The sequence below is a fragment of the Dipodomys spectabilis genome, unplaced genomic scaffold (genome assembly GCF_019054845.1).
Source record: "Dipodomys spectabilis isolate Male_0828 unplaced genomic scaffold, ASM1905484v1 ptg000363l, whole genome shotgun sequence".
Classification (NCBI taxonomy): domain Eukaryota; kingdom Metazoa; phylum Chordata; class Mammalia; order Rodentia; family Heteromyidae; genus Dipodomys; species Dipodomys spectabilis.
In genome coordinates this window covers 6089509-6113021 of record NW_024871040.1, presented here as the reverse complement: position 1 = coordinate 6113021, position 23513 = coordinate 6089509, and the positions used below count along the sequence as shown (strand labels likewise).

General features: G+C 43.5%; 1 protein-coding gene across 2 annotated transcripts in view; it reads left to right on the top strand.

Annotated features, from left to right (window-relative positions):
* Depdc5 (DEP domain containing 5, GATOR1 subcomplex subunit) overlaps positions 1–23513 on the top strand; it is a 138306-nt gene that overhangs the window by 65858 nt on the left and 48935 nt on the right. The window contains exons 25-31 of one of the 2 annotated variants that reach the window (XM_042666295.1): positions 4479–4544; positions 9043–9199; positions 9570–9730; positions 15617–15734; positions 16193–16360; positions 17747–17966; positions 20663–20796. In XM_042666295.1, coding sequence (XP_042522229.1) covers positions 4479–4544; positions 9043–9199; positions 9570–9730; positions 15617–15734; positions 16193–16360; positions 17747–17966; positions 20663–20796 — 1024 coding nt within the window. Of the gene's footprint in view, positions 1–4478; positions 4545–9042; positions 9201–9569; positions 9731–15616; positions 15735–16192; positions 16361–17746; positions 17967–20662; positions 20797–23513 lie in introns of those variants that run through there. The other variant, XM_042666296.1, reaches the window with a different exon arrangement.

Genomic DNA, 23513 nt, shown 5'->3' with positions numbered 1-23513 from the left:
CTAGCTACTCAGGAGGCTCAGATCTGAGGATCACAGTTCAAAGCCAGCCCAGGCAGAAAAGTCTGTGAGACTCTTATCTCCAATAAAGCACTAGAAAACCAGAAGTGGTGCTGTGGCTCAAGTGGTAGAGCGCTCGCCTTGAGCTGAAGAGCACAGGGACAGCACCCAGGCCCAGAGTTCAAGCCCCACAACCGACAAAAAAAAAGACTAAGCTATCATACTTGAGAAGCATTTAATGACCCATGAAATTATAGTTTAATTGGTATTTGAATGCTTTATATTTATTTCTATGTTCTTGGTGCTGTTACTGAGCTTAAACTATGGGCCTTTGAGCTCTTGTCTGGATTTTTCACTCAAGGCTGGTGCTCTTGTTACATAAGCCCTCAGTCCCAGCTTTTTTCTGGTTAATTGGAGGTAAAAGTCTTACATGTTTGTTTGGGCTGGTTTCAAACTGATCCTTAAATCTCAGCCTCCTGAGTAGCTAACATAACTGGTGGGAACCATTGATTCTTGAGTGTTTAACTATGTCTATATATGTTCTAGAATGTTTAGCTTCTTAAAAGTTGTGAGTTCCTTGGATTATTTTTCTAGTGAGGGGAGTAAAATGGGGTCTTATCCTTGTCCAGTCTCCTTATGACCTACAGCATGTGTTTTCAAAGAGATCAAGGATCGTCAAGAAGTGGCCATAGCCACATGGGAATTGAGCTCCCCAGTTTAATCCTAGGCTACCTGATCAGTTATGCCATCCTATTTTTTTTTATTACCAATGACCAATTAATGTCAGATCTTGCTTAAGATATATTCAGAATCTTACTTTCACCAGTCCTTATCTGGTTCAGACTCAGTGCTCAGCCCTGTAATCCTGGCCTTTGGAGTTGAGCTTTCAGACATTACTGAGCCTTATGTTTTTCATCTGCGTAATAGACACAAATATCTACAGAATTATTATCAGGATTATAGATTGGGTTTGTTTAGGATGAAATTGCTATATAAGGTCCCTGTTTTGGGATAATATGAGTCTAAATATACAAGTAATGAACATTTTACTCAGACAGAAAATGCACAGGAAACCTCACCTTCGACCCTGCCTTCACCTCCCATGGCTTGGACAGTTTGTACACCACAGGTACTGGAATGTGACTCAGACTCTCCTGCATTTGGGCCTGACTCATGTATGAGTCATGATTCACAGGAGTAGTGTCTGTGGTTCTCCTTCTTGGCTTTGTGGAATTTCATTTTCAGCACTGTGGGTGGTGGCTTCAAGTTGGACTCTTCATTTATTTTTCACTGTGCTGCCCAGCAGTTGGTGGGTTTAGGCAGATGGTTTTATGCTCCTTTCCCTTCCCTTTCCTTCCTTCCTTCCTTCCATTTCCTTTTTTTTTTTTTTTTTCTTTGTTTGTTGGTCATGGGACCTGAACTCTAGGCCTGGCTGCTGTCCCTGAGCTCTTCAGCTCAAGGCTAGCGCTCTGCCACTTGAGCTACAGCGCCACTTCTGGCTTTTTCTGCTTATGTGGTACTGAGGAATCGAACCCAGGGCCTCATGCATGCAAGGCAAGCACTTTACCACTGAACCACCTTCCCAGCCCACTTAATTTCTTTCTTTTTCTTCCTTACTTTTTCCTTCCTTCCTTCCTTTTTTTGTGGTACTGAGAATTGAACCCAGGTCTCTTGAGCTACATCCCCAGACATATCTTTTTTGTTTTCCTTTACTGCTGGGGATTGAATCTAGGGTCTTGTACATGTTAATAAGCACACATCTACCACCAAGCCACATCCCCAGGTTACTATCCTTTCTGTCTTTAACTGAATACCAGTTTAGGTGACTTGTTCATGTCATTCTCTTTATTAGAAGCAGATAATTTTGAAAAAGAAAACAAATGACTGCCATGTTTTCTTTCTCTTTGATGATAAGACTCTGATTCTGCATTTTGGTGTTTTGTATTGAGTATTTATTTGGTGCATGAAACAGATTTGTCAGGGGTGTTAAAGTTAAAAGTAAATCAAAGCCAGGTACCAGTGGTTGAAGCCAGTTAAATTATGCTAGATATTTAGGAGGCTGAAATCTAGAAAATTGTCTTTTGGGGCCAAGAGACTATTTCCAAAATAACCAGCAAAACCTGGGCTGGCAGTAGTGCCAGCTTAGCAAAAAGGCACTGAGTTCAGTCTGTGGTACTGGCAAATAAAAGGAAGAAAAAGTAAATCTGAGTTTACTGAGGATAGAGGAAAAGTCCTTTCTTTCATTCATTCATCCAAATGGGATTCAGTTTTCTATGAGTAAGTGCCATCTCTGTAGCCCAGAGACGAGAAACAACTTTCTACAGCACTCGCTTCTGGATCTAGGTTTGAGTGTCAGCCTGAAGACCTCACACCAAGTCCCTGTTTTTGGTCTTGATGATTATAATCAGAGAACACGTTCAGACTGCTCAACTCTGGACAGATGTTGACGGGAAGAACTGAGATAACAGCTCAGCTGGCTCCTCATGTTGTTATGTTTGGCTTGGACCTCTAAGAATGAGGATTCATTTCCAGATGTTGAGTTTGAGCAGAGTTATGGATCATCTCTCGCTTTCACATCTTAGTTATTGGGGTTCTTCATATTCTAATGGAATAAAGTTTCAAAAGCAGAGCCATTACAGAAGCAGACCAAAAGTCTGCATGGAAACAGTGTGTAAGTGGCTTCCTAGAAGCCATTTCAGTGTTTCTTTAACTTGCTCTTTCCTTAAAATAAGATGTGTGTATGTATCTATTAGAGACAGCACTGAGGAGTCACAGTTGCCCTAGTTGGTAATATGTAGTACTTGTGTGTGTGTGTGTGTGTGTGTGTGTGTGTGTGTGTGTGTGTGTGTGTGTGTGCGCGCGCACATGCACGCATGCGTGCATGTGCATGTAAATGCCAGTCTGAGGCTTGAGCTCAGGCCTGGGCATTGTCTCTGAGCTAGTGCTAGTACTCTCTACCACTTGAGCTACAGCTTCCCTTCTGGCTTTTTGAAGATTAATTGGAGATAAGAATCTCACAGACTTTCCTACCTGGGCTGGCTTTGAACTTGGATCCTCAGATCTCAGCCTCCATGAGTAGTTAGGATTACATGCATGAGTCGTCAGCGCTTGGCCAAGCATCTTTTTATGTGCTCACTAGAATTCTGTATGCTGTTTGGAGAGTCTGCACCAATGTGCCCATTTACTTTTTGGGTTGTTCATTTTCTTCCTCTTGAGTTTGTTTTTTTTTTTGGGTCTGGTCATGGGGCCTGTACTCTGGGCCTGGGCGCTGTCCCTCAGCTCTTCAGCTCAAGGCTAGCGCTCTACCACTTGAGCCACAGCACCACTTCCGGCTTTTTTCTTTTTGCTTATGTGGTGCTGAGGAATCGAACCCAGGGCTTCAGGTATGCAAGGCAAGTGCTCTACCACTGAGCCACCTTCCCAGCCCCATCTTCCTCTTGAGTTTTAAGACTTTTGTTTATATTCTGTATATGAGTCTTGTAAGATAATATGATTTTCAAATACTTTCTCCTAGGTTGTAGCTTGTTTTTTCACCCCCAAAGATTTCACAAGGAATTTATGAATATTAGTTCTTATATATAGAGGAAAAAGCACAAGTTCTCATAAATCCTTTCCCCCCACCCTCTTCAGCTTTCTTTTCATAGATAGCCAAGGTTTGCTGAGGGTATTTTTACTGTATCATAACTTTGTAGTTAATGTGTCAGTTTTATACTGTTCTTTTTTTTTTTTTTTTTGCCTGTTCTGGGGCTTGAACTCTGGGCCTGATTGCTGTTCTTGAGCCTCTTTGTGCTCAAGGCTAGAACCCTACCACTTGAGCCACAGCACCACTTCTGGTTCTTGAGTGGTTTATTGGAGGTAAGAGTCTCATGGGGGAAGTGGTGCTGTGGCTCAAGTGGTAGAGCACTTGCCTTGAACTGAAGAGCTTAGGGACAGTGCCCAGGCTGAGTTCAAGCCCCACGACTGACCAAAAAAAAACTCTCATGGGACTTTTCTGCATGGGCTGGCTTGGAACCTTGATCTTCAGATCATTGATCTGTTTAAAGTAGCCAGTTTTGGTGTCTAAGATCATATTCTAGAAAGCCATGACTGGGAGAAGTAGAATTCCAGAAAATGAGAGCAAATGATGAGCATACTACATTTAAATAGGTCAGTTTCTATTTACTAACGATTGCTCTAATTAGCTGAAAAGACTTTAGAGTGCATCCATTTTCTTAAAATAAGTAGTGGAATGTTGTGCTGAAGGTCTCATTGAGCAGAGTAGTGTTGATACCCTCAGAGTTGAAATCTGGCTCAGTCTCCAATTTGAGATTACTCAGTGTTTTCTTCCATTCACTTACTTTCATTTGAAATACTCACCTCAGAATTGGTACTTGGTTCCTGTTTTTATTTTTAGCTTTAATTTTGGGCTTTTTAGCCAGAACTTCTAGAACTCTTTTGCAGAGAAAACCTCATTTAAACAAGCTGTTTTTGTCTTTCCATAGGTATGAATCCTAGGACCCAGAATAAGGACTCTCTAGAGGACAATGTTTCTACCTCTCCAGACCCAAGTAAGAGTGGGGACTGACTAGTAGGAGGGTGCTAGGGAATGTGGGGTGGCAGGGGCATGAGGAAGCCATGGAGAAAGAGAATAGTCTAGAGGTCCATAGGGCTTTAGGGTATAGGAAGGGAAGAGGTATGTCATGAGAGAAGACCTCTGCTGCAAAGGCCAGGTATGCTGTCCCAGAATGCATTTCAGGGGCACATAGACAGGGCAATGGGTTTCCCACAAAGCCTTCATGACAGAGCTGACATTAGTCTTAAATACCTAATTATGAAAGAAATAATCAGTTGTTAGTGGAATCCTTTGCATACTTTCTTTTGATTATCCTAGTCTATTTAAAAAGCTATGCAATCAAAGAGCATCTTAATATCTATAAAAACAGAAAAAAATACTTACCTCTTCATAAACTTTATTTCACTTGGTTACGGACAATATATCCCAAGTGTTTTCTTATTTGTGGGGGGTTGGGGGTGGGGAGAGGATCAGGTTTAACTTCAGGGCTGTCTTGTGCTCACTAGGCAGGGACTATTACTTTTTTTTTTTTTTTGGTTGGGGCTGGAACTCTGGGCCTGGGGACTGTCCCTGAACTCTGAGCCTGGGGACTGTCCCTGAGCTCTTCAGCTCAAGGTGAGTGCTCTACCATTTGAGTCACCGTGCCACTTCTGGTTTTCTGGTACTTAATTGGAGATAAGAGTCTCACAGACTTTCCTGCCCTGACTGGCTTTGAACTGCGATCCTCAGATCTCAGCTTCTTGAGTAGCTAGGATTACAGGCATGAGCACCAGTGCCAGGCAGGAACTATTACATTTGAGCTGCACCTCCATCCGCCTTTTGCTTTTTAGTTATTTTTTTTCAGGTAGGGTCTCCTGTGTTTTCCCCTTGACTAGCTTGGACTGTGGTTTCCTACTTACAGCTTTCACATAACTGGGATGGCAAGTGTGAGCCACCATGCTCAGCTTCTTTGTTGCGATGGGGGTTTCAACAACTTTTTGCCCGGACTGGCTTCTAACTGCAATCCCTTTATCTCTGCCTCTCTAATATCTGGAATTACAGACATGAGCCACTGTACCAGGTTCCCATCACTGAGTCTTTTTGTTTTCACTTAGGATTAACTTAATCATTATATCATTTCTTCAGGTCCCTGATATTTTGTTATGTTATTACATTTTTTAATAACATGAATAATCATTATTTTTTCTTTAAGTAGTAGTACTGGGGTTTGAACTTGGGGCCTTGCACTTGTTAGGCAGGCGCCTACCACTTGAGCCATCTCTCATCCCTTTTTGTTTTGTTTTTCAAATAGTATCTTTTTTTTTCTCCATCTAACTTGTACTCCCATTTATACTTTCTTTTTTTTAAACTTTTTTATTATTTTTTAAAATTTTTTGTTATTTAAAAAAATTTTGGGGGGGGGTCCGGTCGTAGGGCTTAAACTCTGTGCTGTCCCTCAGCTCTTCACCTCAAGGCTAGCGCTCTACCACTTGAGCCACAGCGCCACTTCCGGCTTTTTTTTCTGCTTATGTGGTGCTGAGGAATCCAACCTAGGGCCTCATGCATGCAAGGCAAGCACTCTACCACTGAGCCACCTTCCCAGCCCCCCATTTATATTTTCTTTTTTTGGGGGGGGTCCAGTTGTGGGGCCTGAACTCTGGGCCTGGGCGCTGTCCCTCAGCTCTTCAGCTCAAGGCTAGCACTCTACCACTTGAGCCACAGTACCACTTCCGGCTTTTTTCTTTTTGCTTATGTGGTGCTAAGGAATTGAACCCAGGGCCTCAGGCATGCAAGGCAAGTGCTCTACCACTGAGCCACCTTCCCAGCCCCCCCATTTATACTTTCTATGTGACTATGTGGTAGGCATACATCATTGCATCCATATTTTTTTTTTAATTGTGAAAATACTGTACAGAGGGGTTACAATTACATGGGCAAGATAATGAGTGCATTTCTTATCAAGCATTGTAGCCTCCTCCTTTGTTTCCCCTTCCCATCTGCATCCATATTTTTATTGTTTGAGATGAACTTTCTGCATGGGGGGTTGGTCTTGAATTATGATTTTCCCAATCAAGCTTCCTGAGTAGCTAGGATAATAAATGTGAATCACCACACCCAGCTTGAAGAATTTTTAAAAATGTAAACAGGGTAAATTTATTTGAAAGTGAAGGGAAAGCCATGAAAGAAAGTAATGAGATTCCCCAGAAGTTCCCCCCCCTTAAAAAAAACCTAATGATTATTTTATATTAATGACCATTTGAATAATTCTGTGTGTGTGTGTGTGTGTGTGTGTCGTATGTTGTGTTAACTTGTGATTTTTGGTAATGTGTTTTTTTTTTTCTTTTTCTTTTTCTTATTGGTCATGGGGCTTGAACTCTGTGCCTGGGCACCGTCCCTGAGCATTTTAGCTCAAGGCTATCACTCTACCACTTGAGCCATAGCGCTACTTCTGGTTTTCTGGTGGTTTATTGGAAATAAGAGTCTCACAGACTTTCCTGCCTGGGCTGGCTTTAAACCATGATCTTCAGCCTCCTGAATAAGATTACAGGCATGAGCCACTAGTGCCTGGCTCTAGTTTTTAACCATGGTATTTAATGCAGATATAAGCAAATGGCACAAAATATAATTGACAGATTGGTTTCAGAAAGATAATAAATCAGGCAGGAAACCATTTATCAGGAAGGTAGAAACATTAAGATATTTATTATGTCATAAAGTTATTACTACATGCAGTGACTGTAAGCATCATATAAGAACATAAGAGAAGCATACCTATTTGTCCTGTTGTATCATATACAAGCCATAGCACGATCAGTCTCCACCCCTGAAAATATAACTTGTATTAGAGTCTGTTTTCTTTTCTTTTTTGCCAGTGCTGGGGTTTGAACTCAGGGCCTGGGCTCTGTTCCTGAGCTTCTCTGTACTCAAGGCTAGCTCTATATCACTTGAACCACAGCATCACTTCTGGCTTTTCCTGCTTATGTGGTACTGAGGAATTGAACCCAGGGCTTCATGTATGCCAGGCAAGCAGTCTACCACTAAACCACATCCCCAGCCCCTAGAGTCCGTTTTCATTGCTATAATGGAATACCTGAAGTGGAGTTATTTTATAGAAAAGAGGTATATTTAGTTCACAGGTTAGGTGGCTGAAATTCCAAGTAGCACAGTGCTACCTCTGGCTAGAGCCCACTAATATATTACATGGTGGTGGATAGTGTTCTACTGAGAGCATGCTGAGTGAGAGGTCACATGACAGAATAGGAATAGGAAGCCAGAAAATACAGCTACCAACAGTTGCTCTAGAACTACCTAAAGGTCTCAGGACAGCTGCCCTAATTGCTTCTGACTGCTGCCTCCACCCAATGGCCTCTGTTTAATCTCTCCCTCCTAAAGCCACCAACTCACAAACCCTTGGAAGGTAAATAACAGCCAAACCATAGCATTCCCTTGTTACTACTTGTGTGTGTGTGTGTGTGTGTGTGTGTATGTGTGTGTGTGTTATAGCTGTGTGTGTGTGTGTGTGTGTGTGTGTGTCTTTTATAGCTTTTTTTTCCCCCCAGAGCTGAGGACCAAACTCAGGGCCTTGCACTTGCCAGGCAAGTGCTCTATCAGTGAGTTAAATCCCCAACCCCACAGTCCTTAATTCTTTGACTCAGTAATGCTCAAATGCAAAATGCTCAAGATTTTGCTTCCCAGGGGACCTGTGGCACTATCTGCTGACATTCCTGATTTTCACAGCTAGAGGGTGCCACTGGCAGCTAGTATGTAGAGTCCAGTGATTCAAGACAGCCCTCCATGACTAAATTATCTGGTTCAAACCATCAGTAGTGGCCAAGGTTGAGAAATCCCTCTTTAACTGAAGAGCAGACAATTTCAGACAGATCTGTGGCAAAGCCCACTCTGTTGTTGGCAGCTTTCCTTCAGAGTTTGTCAAACTAAAAAGTTCCAGCCTTGTAACTTTCCCAGACATCCTCATTGCATTTTTACTCCCACCTTTTTTGGAACTTTTAAATTTATTTTTGTAATTCTGAACATATTCCTTATTTCTGTTACTATATGCTGTTTTGCTCCCAAATAAGGTTAAGCTCGCCTCCTCTCTCCACCCAGCCATGCTGGGGGGTCCTCAGAGAGCCAAAGTCACCTCTTGTCTGCTCTCGGAATGTTGATTTGCTTCTACATGTAACCCTGGCTGCCCTGCAGTAACCTTCCTGGCATTTTGGCTTATAGCTCACGATTAGCAGAAAATGGAAAATATCAGCTGTGAATCCCATTTGCATGATGGGATTGGATGAGCATGTGCATTGCATTATTTAACAAACTCTGTTTTTCTCTTTCTCTTTCCCCTCCCCTTTTTCTTCCTCCCTGTCCTGCCATTTTTACCACTTTTTACAATGACCTTTTTTTTCTTTACCCCTTTTCTTCTCCTCTCCTCATCCCAAACCTGCCATGGTGACCATACATGCCTTTCCCCATATTATGCGAGGCAGTTCTGACACTGTCTGCTCCCCCTGTAGTGCCAGGCTTCTGTTGCACAGTTGGAGTGGACTGGAAGTCTCTTACTACTCCGGCGTGCCTCCCCCTCACCACCGACTACTTCCCTGACCGCCAGGGCCTGCAGAATGACTACACGGAGGGCTGCTATGATCTCCTCCCAGAAGCAGACATGGACAGGTAAGTGGGCAGAGAGCAATGCATTTGGTTTTGGTTGTAAAGGTGCCAGGTGTGTCAGAATACACATAATCAGGACACTTAACTTTCAAATCTGTGTTCTCCTTTTGTATTTGGGAAATTTCATGATGCAAAAGCTATTCATTGCTTTCAAATTCTATTCACTAGCAATTTGTCATTATTGCTCTTATGCAGTTATTTGGGCACACTCAATCTGACTTTTTTTTTTCTAAGATCGTTCATTTGTACAATGAATTATTACCTGCCTCCTTTTTCAACTGTTGAACTGATCATTTCTCCCATTGATGGTTTACAATTGTTACTCCCTGGGGCCAAGCATACCATGTGCATTATGATTTTTTTTTTTTTTTAGGAGGGATGAGGAAGGTGTGCAGATGACAGCCCAGCAGGTGTTTGAAGAGTTCATTTGCCAACGGCTGATGCAGGGCTACCAAATCATAGTGCAACCCAAGGCCCAGAAATCCAACCCAACTGTCCCACCACCCCTGAGTAGTAGCCCACTCTATAGTAGAGGTGAGTCTATCTCCTTAAACAACTTCTTCTTCTTCTTCTTCTTCTTCTTGTTCTTCTTCTATCTCCTTAAACAACTTCTTCTTCTTGTTCTTCTTCTTCTTCTTTTTTGTCATATGGCTTGAGCTCTGGGCCTGGACACTGTCCCTCAGCTCTTCAGCTCTACCACTTGAGCCACAGCACCACTTCCAGCCTTTTCTGTTTATGTGGGGCTGAGGAATCGAACCCAGGGCCTCATGCATGCGAGGCAAGCACTCTACCACTTAGCCACCTTTTCAGCCCCTGTTCTTTTCTTTTTTTGGGCCAGTCCTGGGGCTTGAACTAAGGGCCTAGGCCCTGACCTTGAGCTTCTTTTGCTCAAGGCTAGTGCTCTACCACTTGAGCCATATGCCACTTCTGGCTTTTTCTATTTATGTGGTACTGAGGAATTGAACCCAGGGCTTCATGCATGTTAGGCAAGTACTTTTCCAGTAAGCTGCATTCCAAGCCTTTAAACTTGTTCTTTTTCCTAAGGTTGTGGGAGGGGGTTTTCCAAATAGTAGAGGATAGAGAAATTTAGAGGTAATTGATTTCAACACACAAGCTTTCTTTGTCAGTTTTAGTTTATAGGAGGAATAAAATCTCCCTTAAGTATAGATTTGTCTTAAACACTCTCTTCAGTTTAGAATTCTCCTTTAAAGGAAGAGGAGATGACCAAGTTCAAGGATGAGATAGCTTGGCTTGGGCACCAACTAGGAAATAGCATGCAACAAAGCCAATACTGATCTGTCAAGGTAGAAAGTGAATGTTCCAAACCCAGAAAAGGATATTTAATTGTTACTAGTATAATCCTGTTCCACAGGTTCTAAACCTTAGTATGTTGTTTCTTCTTCTTCCTCCTCTTCTTCCTCCTCCTCTTCTTCTTCTCCTCCTTCTCCTCCTCCTCCTCCTTCTTCTTCTTCTTCTTTTCCTTACTTTTTATGGTGTTGGGGCCTCTTTCATGCTAGACAAGTCATTACCACTGAACTATACTTGAGCCCTATACTTGCTTGTTTGTTTGTTTATCTTCCATCCTGGATCTATCTTTCTCTTCTTTATTACTTAATAACCTGAAGCAAGAATGACTCATCCATGAGTGGCAGAGGCTAATAAGTGACAGAGAACCAGTAGTACTAATTGAATCAGAGCCAGGTTGTAGAGAGCTCTTCTAAAATAAGTATAATGGAGGGAATTAAGTGTTGGTGCTTGGAATTAGTAAGCAGTAATCACTTCTTAGATGAATCAGTGCACTGTCTTGGTCTCTTGTTTCCTCCCTGTTGCCAAGGAGACGTCCACTCCCCTTTCACCCAGTGTAAAACCTCAGACTGACTATCTAGTTCCATTAAGGCTCCTCTGGCTAGAGGATAAGAGAAGCATGGACCTGTCAGGAGGAGCTTAGTTATCATCCAGCCCAGACCTTATTTATAGAGGAAGCTTTGGGTTTCCTCTGGATTTTCTTTGGAAATTCCTCACTCATTCCTTTAATGTCAGTAGTAGAGCTTGAACTGAGCCACACTTCCACTTCCGGCTTTTTGCTGTCTAACTGGAGATGAGAGTCCTCAAGTTTATCTGCTTAGGCTGGCTTTAAACCATGATCTCAGATCTCAGCCTGCTGAGTAGCAAGGATCGTAGGTGTGAGCCATCAGTGTTCTGCTTCTTGTGACACTCATTGCCTGTCACTTCCTATTCAGAGTCTCAGCCCTGCTTCATATTAATCTTTTTGTTGTTGTTGTTGGTCTGGGTTTGGGCGCTATCCCTCAGCTCTTCAGCTCAAGGCGAGTGCTCTTTTGCTTGAGCTACAGCTCCACTTCCCATTTTCTAATGGTTTATTGGAGATAAGAGTCTCACAGACTTTCCTTTCCAGGCTGTCTTTGAACTGTGATCCTCAGATCTCAGCCTCCTGAGTAGATAGAATTACCGGCGTGAGCCACTAGCCCCTGGCTTCATATTAACCTTTTTTTTTTTTTTTTTTTTTTTTGCCGGCCATGAGGCCTGAACTCTGGGCCTGGGAGCTGTCCCTCAGCTCTTCAGCTCAAGGCTAGGCTCTACCACTGGAGCCACAGCGCCACTTCCGGCTTTTTCTGTTTATGTGGTGCTGAGGAATCGAACCCAGGGCCTCATGCTTGCAAGGCATGCACTCTACCGCTGAGCTACCTTCCCAGCCCCCATATTAACCTTTTTGAGTGCTGAAACTATTTTGGATTCATCTTTTTAGTGGAAACCACGGTGCTTATAATACAAAAAAAAAAATTTATTGCCTGGGTCAATAAATAAGTGAGTCCATTCATTCCTCCTTGATCCAACATGGTTTCTGAAGCTCCTACTCCCAGGAGGAATTTATAGCTCAATGGGGAAAAATAGCAATCTAATTATGAGAAAATGACATGTTGTGATAGATTGAGGGTAAAATTAAGGGCCTGAGAGACTATTTAATTCAGGATCTGATCTGATTTGGAGGACCAGGGACAGTTGAGGAAGTGATATATGAGCTTAGATCTGAAATATATGCAAGAGTTATTTGGAGAAGAAGATTGGGTGTGAAGAGTGTGAGGTGAAGGGAAAAGAAGAGCGTGCCAGACAAAGGCCCCGTGGCAAAGACATGCTCATTTCTGAGCATCAAAACAAAAGTTGGGCTATGATAAAGCACAAGGAATGAGCCTGAGGTGCTGCCACAGATGTCAGGGGATTGACAGGCAAGACTGTGGGAAGAATTTTATCCTTTCACCCAAGAGCAGTGTCATGAATTCACATTAAGTGTCATTGGTTCCATCAAGGCTGCCCACTCGCTACCCTCTGGAATAGCTGACCAGTGTCCTCGTGAGTCATTGAGTACTTAATGTCAATGCTTGCTGGCTGATTCAGGAGTTTTATGTCACGACTTGTTGTTCAGAGGCTACTTGCCTGACTATATTCTTTCTGATCATTTTCTCCTTTGATAATTTTAACCTCTTTTTATTTCTATAGCAATAAAAGTGGTACTGCTGTTACTGCAATTACTGGAAAAGTTGCCATTATAACCAGTTTTGAGCTGTTCACTAGACACACATGTATTGATTACCAGATGGGAGCTAGGCCTTCTTCCAGAGAGCTGAATAGCTACTGGACCTGTCCTTGAAATATACAATCCTTGGGAGGAGGAAGACAGTAATCTAATAAACCAAAAGAATGTATTTGATTACAGATTGTGAACAGTAGAAGATTAAAGCTGGAATAACTGGGGTGCACTTAATTTAGAGTGAGATGTCAGGTTACCATGGCTGCTCTTGAATCTTATCCTCTGCCACCATCATCCTGACAGCCAGCAGGGTGTTTGTAGCAGGAATGAAGAAATGTCTCATGGGGCATGCTCTCTTGCTGGTTGCATAAAAGCAAGAGTTGGACAGATTTGCTACTTGAGATCATGCAGCTGGCAAGTGAAAAAGTTGGGGTTTAACCTGAGGTTCCTGATTTAAAGCCTAGCCTCTTTCTTCTCTTTTCTTTTCTTCCTTTTCTTTTCTTCTTTCCTTTCTTTCTCCTTTCTTTCCTTCCTTCCTTCCTTCCTTCCTTCCTTCCTTCCTTCCTTCCTTCCTTCCTTCCTTCCTTCCTTCCTTCCTTCCTTCCTTTCTTTCTTTCTTTCTTTCTTTCTTTCTTTCTTTCTTTCTCATTACTCTCTTTTCTGTGTACAATTTTACTTAACTACTATTTTTTGAATGCCTCCTCTGGGCATGGCACTTTATCAAATGCTACTGGAAAGATTGAACAGCTTTTAGCTCTGTCCTCCTGGAACTTTTGTTCGTGTGTGTGTGTGTGTGTGTGTGTGTGTGTGTGTGTGTGTGTGTGTGTGTGTGTGTATGTTGATAATAGGGCTTGAAATTAGGGCCTTGTGGTCATACTTTGCTTTTTTCATTCAAAAACAGAGTTCTTGAGCCACACCTCCAGTTCTTTTTTTTTTTTTTGGGTCCGGTTGTGGGGCCTGAACTCTGGGCCTGGGCGCTGTCCCTCAGCTCTTCAGCTCAAGGCTAGTGCTCTACCACTTGAGCCACAGCGCCACTTCCGGCTTTTTTCTTTTTGCTTATATGGTGCTGAGGAATCGAACCTGGGGCCTCAGGCTTGCAAGGCAAGCGCTCTACCACTGAGCCACCTTCCCAGCCCCACACCTCCAGTTCTATCTTAAATTTGTGTGTGAGTGTGAGTGAGTGAGTGAGTGTGTGTGTGTGTGTGTGTGTGTGTGTGTGTGTGTGTGTGTTTGTGTGTCTTGGGGCTTCCAACTCAGGGCCTGAGCATTGTCCCTGAGTTCTTTTGTTTGAAGCTAGTGCTTTAGCACTTGGCCACAGCTTCAGTTCTTCCTCTTTATGGTTAACTGGAGATAAGAAACTCATGAAAAGCCAGAAGTGTGGCCGTGGCTCAAGTGGTAGGAGACTAGCCCTGAGCTGAAAAGCTGAGGGACATTGCCCAGGGCCAGAGTTCAGCCCCTAGGACCCACAAAAAAAAATTAACTAAAAAAGAATCTCATGAACTTTGCTGCCTGGGCTGGCTTTGAACTGTGCTCCTTAGATCTCAGTGTCCTGAGTAGCTAGGATTACAGGCATTACTGGCTCTATCTTTGAATTTTAATTTAGTTTAATTCTGAAATATGGTCTTACTCTGTTGCCTGGCTTTGAATTTCTGGGCCCAAGGCTTAAGTGATTTTCCTACTTTTTTTTTAGTTGTTGTCATTGTTGTCAGTCATGGAACTTGAATTCGGAGCCTGGGTACTGTCCCTGAGCTCAAGGCTTACACTCTACTACTTTGAGCCACAGTGCCACTTCCAGTTTTCTGGTAGTTAATCAAAGATAAGCATCTCAGTTAAAGCCCAGGCTTTTAACTGTGATCCTCAGATCTCAGCCTTCTGAGTAGCTTAAGGATTATAGCTGTGAGCCACTAGATCCTGGCTGATTTCCTAGTTCTAAATTTTCCCAGATACCTGGGACAACAGGTGTGCATCACTGTGCCTCGCTGCTTGAAACTTTTAGTTTATAAGAGTGTAATATACACACATGTAAGGAGCTACATACAAAAGTCATTCAAACTACTGATGGGGTCTGGCAGCTTTCTGGAGAAAGTATCATGTGATGGTAACTTTATTTTTGCCAGTCCCAAGGCTTGAACACTGGGCCTGGGCACTGTCCTTGAGCTACAGCACCATTTCTAGCTTTTTCTGTGATTTAACGGAAAATAAAAACTTCGAAGACTTTCCTGTGTGGGCTGCTTCCAACCGTGATCCTCAGATCTCACCTTCCTGAGTAGCTAGGATTACAGATGTGAGCCACTGGTGCCTGGTGTGATGGTAATTTTAAACAATCCTCAGGATTTTGATGGTGGCCTAGGAAGAGAAGGTAGGAGAGGCAGCATGAACAGGTGTTGAGAGGAGATCAGGTATAACAGATAAATAATGATCCTATAAGGCCAAAGCTTAGAATGCAGTGTGGAAGTGGTAGGAGCAAAGGCTCAGGATGCTGGTTTGGCTGCCAGCCTGCAGTGAGAACCCCAGGTGAGCCTGGGCAGAGTGGATTTTTATTTTATATCAGTAGTTGACTCTGAGCCTGTTAACATCTACTCTAGAACTTACCCACTTGGACCATGAGGTATGAGGCTGTTCAGTCTGGTGTATGACTTCTAAATGCTCCTAGCCTCTAATTTGCTATTGGTAACAGAAAACTCTACCAACATCTGGACTTTTATTTATTGTTTGTTAACCAAGAATAACTCTTCTGTGAAACTATCAAAAGAAAATGTTGCCTCTTATGCTTCTCTTTTTCTGCATCTGTATGGATGAGAAGCAATTGTCTGTTGTAAAAACAAGCTTCAGCCAGATGGAGGAAGTTATTATTACTTATTATTTTTTTCTGTTAGGTCTTGTGTCCCGAAACCGCCCCGAAGAGGAAGACCAGTATTGGCTGAGTATGGGCAGAACTTTCCACAAAGTGACATTGAAGGACAAGATGATCACAGTGACTCGGTACCTTCCCAAGTGAGTCCTCATATAGGTGTGGTGGTCCACAACTGTTTTGAGTGTGTCTGCATGCTAAGCGATGCCAACAGTACAGTTCCATATACGGGAAGTCGAGTGGTTAGTTTTTGTTTTGGAATTTTTGTATTGTTTAAAAATAACCCTGGGGTTCTAGCTTAACCTATTTCTAAAAGGGATTTGATTTAGCTTCTAATTTTTAGTTATGAATCATACCAAGCCAATTAAGACTGAAGAATGTGAGGAGATAACAAGTTTGAGAAGATCTGGGGAATACCCATTACAGGCTCCTGAGCCAAGCTTTGTTATTATAGTTGATCAAATGCCAAGAATAGTGCTAAATGCATTGAGACAGAAAAAAAAAAGAAAAGAAAGAAAAAGAAGAAAAAGAAAAAAAAAACATAGAGAAAAGGGTGAGAGAATTCTTTCCTGAATGTCCAGGCGTGCCTTTTATTTTGCAGGTACCCTTATGAATCTGCCCAGATCCACTACACATACAGTCTGTGTCCTTCCCATTCAGACTCAGAGTTCGTCTCCTGTTGGGTGGAATTCTCCCATGAGCGACTAGAGGAATACAAGTGGAATTACTTAGATCAGTATATTTGTTCTGCCGGCTCTGAAGATTTCAGGTCAGAAATCAAGCTTTGACTTTGCACCCTTGCTGCCTTGGATGGATAGGATTGGTTTTTTTCCCCAGCCCTTGGGCCTGAACTCAGGGCCTGAACTCAGGGCCTGGGCATTGTCCCTGAGCTTCTTGCTCAAGGATAGCACTCTACCACTTGAGCCACAGTGTCACTTCCAACTTTTTCCATTTATATGGTACTGAGGAATCAAACCCAGGACTTCATGCATGCTAGGCAAGCACTCTACAACTAAGCCACATCCCCAACCAATGGATAGGTATTTTCATTAACACCTCTGTCCTTCTTTTTCTGATGACAAAATGATGTCTGTCTTGTCTTCCAGGAAAAAAAAAAAAAGGAAGAACAAAAGCAAATCAGGGCCAGGCTTTAGTGGCTAACACCTGTAATCCTAGCTACTCAGGAGGCTGAGATCTGAGGATCATGGTTCAAAGCCAGCCTGGGCAGGAAAGTCCATGAGACTCTTATCTCCAATAAACTACTCAAAAAGTGCCTGAACTAACACTGGGGCTCAAGTGGTAGAGCACTAAACTTGAGCAAAAAAGCTCAGGGACTGCACCTAGGCCCTGAGTTCAAGCTCCATGATTGGCAGGAAAAAAAAAGGCAAATCAGCATATGTTAAAAATACTGATGAGGGGCTGGGAAGTTGGCTCAGTGGTAGAGCGCTTGCTTTGTATGCCTGAGGTCCTGGGTTCAATTCCTCAGCACCACATAAGCAAAAAGAAAAAAGCCAGAAGTGGCGCTGTGGCTCAAGTGGTAGGGCACTAGCCTTGAGCTGAAGAGCTGAGGGACAGTGCTTAAGCCCAGAGTTCAGGCCGCACAACCGGACCAAAAAACAAACAAACAAACAAAAATACTGATGAGCTGAGTAGTGGTGGTTATACAACCTATGAATGTACGTGCTTACTGCCAGTGGCTCACACACTTAATGATGAGTTAAAGAGGTACATTTTGTTATATGTCTCTTGCTGCAACTAGGAAAAACAAAATAGAACTCAGTGACAGTGTGTCCATTGGTGCACGTGTCAGTGCAGACCATGTGCTTCACATTTTCTTGACTGCCTAACAGGTATAGCTTTGTAGTGTATCTTCTTTCTTGTGTTTGGTTTTTCTTTGTGATTAATGATTGCCACAACTTCACTGGGCCTGGGTACCCAGAAGCATCCTGACATTTCTGGGATTAAAGCAAACAGCAGCCTGACCTTCCTTCCCATCTGCTATGAATTATAGCATCCAATGCAGGTGCACCCTGGGGAGATGGACCCTCACATGCCACCAGAGTGTCTACTCACTGAGAGGACTTGATCTACTTTTTCTCACCTCGACCCTGTGGGTTTTTTGTTTCTTTCTTTCTTTCTTTTTGGCCCAATATAGCTTAATCGAGTCTCTGAAGTTCTGGAGAACCCGCTTCCTGCTCCTGCCAGCCTGTGTGACTGCCACCAAACGCATCACAGAGGGGGAGGTCCACTGCGACATCTACGGTGACAGGCCGCGTGCAGATGAGGATGAGTGGCAGCTCCTGGATGGCTTCATCCGCTTTGTGGAGGGCTTGAACCGGATCCGCAGGCGCCATCGCTCAGACCGCATGATGCGGGTGAGGTCTTGGGTGTGTGTGGGGGGTGACCTTGTGGACTGTGCCTTCTCTGGGATACAGGATCTGCTTCCTCCTCCTCCTCCTCTCAGGAGCCAGAGATGTCTGCCAGTTTATTTACCCCACAACTGCCTGGCATTTATCTTAAATCCCAAAGAGTAAGTCTTCCTCCAGTGCAAGATGAAGGAGGGAGGGTTAGGGTACAATGGTGACTGGGCCACATTGGTGGCTTGAACTTCCTCTCTTAGCTGAGACAGTGGCTTTGTGTGTTCCCTGGTGGGACCAGTATTAAACCTAGCTGCTTGTGTTGTATAGTGCTGAAGTGCTCAATGGAATCTCATATGAGGTTAATGTGAGCATTCTTCCTTATTTGTCTGTCACTTTAAGAGTTTCCAGAACCCTTGGTTCTTCATTTCAGTCACTCAGTATTGCTACCCTATGGGACATAAGAGGGCTATGGGATGTTTGAGAACAATACAGGGCAGATTTAGAATTCAGCACTGTTTTGTTTAAATTAACATACAGTATAATTTACCTGCATGTCTATGTACACACACGTATACACATGCTTGTGTACAGGTTATAAATGTTAACAAATGTATGGGTTTATGTGTCACTACCACAATCAGGATAGAGAATGTTTCTGTCACTTCAAAAATGCTTCAGTGGAAAAGAAATGTGTTCTTTACCTGACTCATATATGTGCAGCCCCTTTATATATCACCTTTATAATAACAATTTAAAAAATTTTTTAAAAAAGCTTTGCTAGGGAATGTAGCTCAGAGACAGAGTGCTTGTCCGAAGTTTGAGAGGCACTGGGTTTTATCCACAGTACTGGAAACAAAAGGGAGTCAGGGAAGGTCCATTCTATGGGACTTTGCTGCCATATTTCCCCATCTCTATCACCCTAGTAACCAAGAGCCCCTCCTTTTTTTTGGTGCTGGTCCTGGAGCTTGAACTCGAGGACTAGACACTGTCTCTGATCTTTTTTGTTGTTGTTGTTGTTGGTTATAGGACTTGAACTCGGGGCCTGGGCACTGTCCCTCAGCTCTTCAGCCCAAGGCTTGTGCTCTGCCACTTGAGCCACAATGCCACTTCCGGTTTTCTGGTGGTTTATTGGAGATAAAAGTCTCATAGACTTTCCTGCCCAGCCTGGCTTTGAACCGCAATCCTTAGATCTCAGCCTCCTGAGTGTCTAAGATTATAGGTGTGAGCCACCGGCGCCTGGCTGTTTCTGAACTTTTATACTCAAGGCTAGCACTTTACCACTTGACGCATAGTTCCTCTCTGGCTGTTTTTTTGGTAGTTAATTGGAGATAGAGTCTCATGGAGTTTCCTGACCTGACTGGCTTTGAATCAGGATCCTTAGATCTCAGCCTCCTGAGTGGGTAGGATTACAGGTGTGAGCCGCTGGTATCTAGCTTCCTGGGCCCTTTGAGTATCAACATACTTCCATCTTTTCCAAATGTCACAAAAATATAACATAAAACTGACCTTCTTTCATCGAACATCATGCTTTGTGTTGCAGTATCATTATAATCAGTTTTTGTGTCAGTAATCCATTATCAGTTCTGAGTCTAACCTCAAGCTCAGTATTCTTTTCTCCATACTAGCTGTCTTCTGTATACATCATCCCTATGACAAGAACATTTGTAGAAAGCTGGGTGTCAGTGGCTCATGCCTGTAATCCTAGCTACTTAGGAGGCTGAGATCTGAGGATCATGGCTTAAAGCCAGCCTGGGCAGGAAAGTAGTTGAGACTCTTATCTCCAATAAACCACCAGAAAACTGGAAGTGGCACTGAGGCTCAAGTGGTAGAGCACTAGCCTTGAGCTGAAATGCTGAGGGACAGTGCCTAGGCCCAGAGTTCAAGCCCCATGACCGACCAAAAACAAACAAACAAAAAAATTGTAAGAATCTTAGCATAGTGGAATAAGTTTTTTTCTTTTTTTCTTTTTTTGTCAGTCGTGGGCCTTGAACTCTGGGCCTGAGTGCTGTCCCTCAGTTCTTCTGCTCAAGGCAAGTGCTCTACCTCTTGAGCAATAGCGCCACTTCTGGTTTTATGGTGGTTTATTAGAGATAAGAGTTTCATGGACTTTCCTGCCCAGGCTGGCTTTGAACCATGATCCTCAGATCTCAAACTCCTGAGTAGCTAGGATTACAGGCGTGAGCCACCAGCGCCCGGCTTGAGTTTTGTTTTTCTTTGAGGAAAGTGGTACTGGGGTTTGAATTCAAGGCATCCTGCTTATTTGGCAGGCACTTTTCCCCCTGAGTCATACCTCCAACCCAGAACTTTTTTTTTTTGGTTGGTCATGGGGCCTGAACTCTGGGCCTGGGCGCTGTCCCTCAGCTCTTCAGCTCAAGGCTAGTGCTCTACCACTTGAGCCAGCACCACTTCTGGCTTTTTCTGCTTATGTGGTGCTGAGGAATCGAACCCATGCAAGGCAAGCACTCTACCACTGAGTCACCTTCCCAGCCCCAGAACTTTGGTTTTGAAGTCAGACAAGCAGAGTTAGAATTTTAGTTCCTGTGGCATTTGGAGTAAATTGTTTAACCTGTCTGAACCTCAGTTTCTTCTTTCATTTATTAAACCCTGAGAAACCTGTGTTAACTGGGTTCCTAGCAGCCTGCGCTGTGGTCTGAGTGGTCCACTGGGAGAGCCCACAGGGGCTGAATGGTCTTGTCTCCTCTTCTCTTTAGAAAGGGACCACCATGAAAGGCTTGCAGATGCCTGGGCCCATTTCCACGCACTCCCTTGAGTCAACAGCCCCCACAGTTGTGAAGAAGGGAACCTCAGCTCTGTCTGCCCTGTTGGAGATGGAGGCCAGTCAGAAGTAAGTGCCTGGTTGGAGAGGGACCTGTCATCCACCACCCCCTGTAGGCTCCAGTGTTTTCAGTGCCCTATTCACACCCCTGAATAAGATACAGTGTAATTTCCTTCTGCTAGAAGCTTGAAGGTAGGAAGGCATTTATTTACACGACAAGAAAGTGAGGCTAATACCTGGTAAGGATCAAATAACATAAAATAGAAACGTAATTTGAACTATAGATACTTTTAAGTTATCCTACAAAGCATTTTTATTTTTGTTTTGTTTTTGAGACTGTGTTTTGCTATATAACCCAGACTGTCTTTGAATTAACTTTTGTAGGGAAGACTGGCGGCAAACTCATGGTCCTCCTTCCGTAGCCTCCTGAGTGCTGAGGTTACAGGCATGATCCATGGCCTTAATTAATTTATTTTTAATTAATTAATTGCTTAATTTAAAATTTGTGTGTGTGTGTGTGTGTGTGTGTGTGTGTGTTGGTACTGGGCCTTGAACTCAGGACTTCATCCTCTTGCCTGGCTTTTTCCTGCTGAAGGCTGGCACTCTACCACCTACATAATACCTCCATTTCTAGCTTGTTGGGAGGCAGAGGAGGCTGGTCCTGGTACTTGAACTCTGGGCTTGGGTGCTGTCCCTTCTGAACTTTTGTGCTCAAGGCTAGCACTTTATCACTTGAGCCACAGGTCTACTTTCAGCTTTTTGTGGTTAATTGAAGATAAGAGTCTCAGGGACTTTTCCTACCCAGCCAGGCTGGCTTTGAACCATGATCCTAGGATTACAGGCATGAGCCACCAGAGCTTAGCAACTTATAGATTTTGCTGTGACATAGGAGTCACAAGGATTTGTCTACTTGGGCTGGCTTTTTTTTTGTCAGTCATGGGGCCTGAACTCTGGGCCTGGGTGCTGTCCCTGAGCTCTTCAGCTGTAGATTAGCATTCTACCACTTGAGCCTCAGCCTCTCTTCCAGCTTTTTCTACTTATGTGGTGCTGAGGAATCGAACCCAGGGCCTCATGCATACAAGGCAAGCGCTCTACCACTGAGCCACCTTCCCAGCCCCTTGGGCTGGCTTTGAACCACAGTCCTCATAACTTAGCTTCTTGATTAGTTAGGATTACAAGTGTGAGCTACTGGTACCCAGCTTTATTTTTACTTTTTGACACATAATTTTGCAATTTTTCCAAGGCTCAAGTGGTCCTCTACCCTTATCTCCCTAAGTGGATAGACATATGCCACCATACCAGCTCACAAAAAGTTTTTTTTTTTTTTTTGGGTCCGGTGGGGCCTGAACTCTGGGCCTGGGCGCTGTCCCTCAGCTCTTCAGCTCAAGGCTAGCGCTCTACCACTTGAGCCACAGAGCCACTTCCGGCTTTTTTCTTTTTGCTTATGTGGGGTGCTGAGGAATCGAACCCAGGGCCTCAGGCATGCAAGGCAAGCGCTCTGCCACTGAGCCACCTTCCCAGCCCCCTCACAAAAAGTTTTTGAGCCAAATTTTTCTAATTTGAAGATTACATATAAAGCCCTGAATTTTACATGGACTTTATTATTTATTTATTTATTTTCAGTTGTGAGGCTTGAACTGAAAGCCTGTGTGATGTCCCTGAGCTTTTTCTGCCCATGGCTAGTACTCTACCACTTTGAGCCAGAGTGCCACTTCCAGTTTTCTGGTTACTAATTGGAGATAAGAGTCTCATGGACTTTCCTGCTCAGGCTGGCTTTGAATGGCAATCCTCAGATCTTAACCTCCTGAATAGCTAGGATTACAGATGTGAGCCACCAGGGTCCAGCTACATGGATTTTTTATTTTTATTTATTTATTTTTTTGTTGGCTGTGGGGCCTGAGTTCTGAGCCTGGGCACTGTTCCTCAGCTCTTCAGCTCAAGGGTAACGCTCTACCACTTAAGCCACAGCGCCACTTTTAGCTTTTTCTGCTTATGTGGTGGTGCTGAGGAATTGAACCTAGGGCCTCATGTATGCACTCTACCACTGAGCCACCTTCCTAGCCCTACAAAGGGAGTTTTATTATGACATTTCAACATATGTAAATAATGTACTACCATCAACCTCACCCCCTCCATCACTCTTCCCACCCTTTTGTGTATGTGCATGGGCATGTGCATGCGTGTATGCACGCATGCTGATTCTGGGGCTTGAACTCAGACCTGGGCACTGTCCCTGAGGTTTTGTTTTTTTTTTTCTGTCCGTCATGGGTCCTCGGCATTGTCCCTCAGCTCTTCAGCTCAAGGCTAGCACTCCACCACATGAGCCACAGCACCACTTCTGGCTTTTTTTCTTTTTGCTTATGTGGTGTTGAGGAATTGAACCCAGGGCCTCATGCATGCAAGGCAAGCACTCTACCACTGAGCCACTTTCCCAGCCCAACTACCTGGATTTTTATGTGTGAAAAACATATATAACATACATATTATAGAATCATAGACAGTATAATAGACAGAATAATAGCATATAAAACCTAGGTTGGCTTTAAATAGCAAGAAACTCAGTTCACGTTTGTACTCAGCCATGAAGAGTAGAGGTGATAGACTAAACTTTAGAAGAGGCATATACCTTTGGTTCTCTCTGTGATCTGAGATTTGTCTTGTGCCCTCAGTCATGACGTTTGGCTGTTGTTTTTGTTTTTGTTTTTTTCCCCCTAAGCATTAGGGTTTGTGGCTCGTTTATAAACAGGAACTGCTACAGTTGCCTGGACAGCTGTGGTACATTTTGC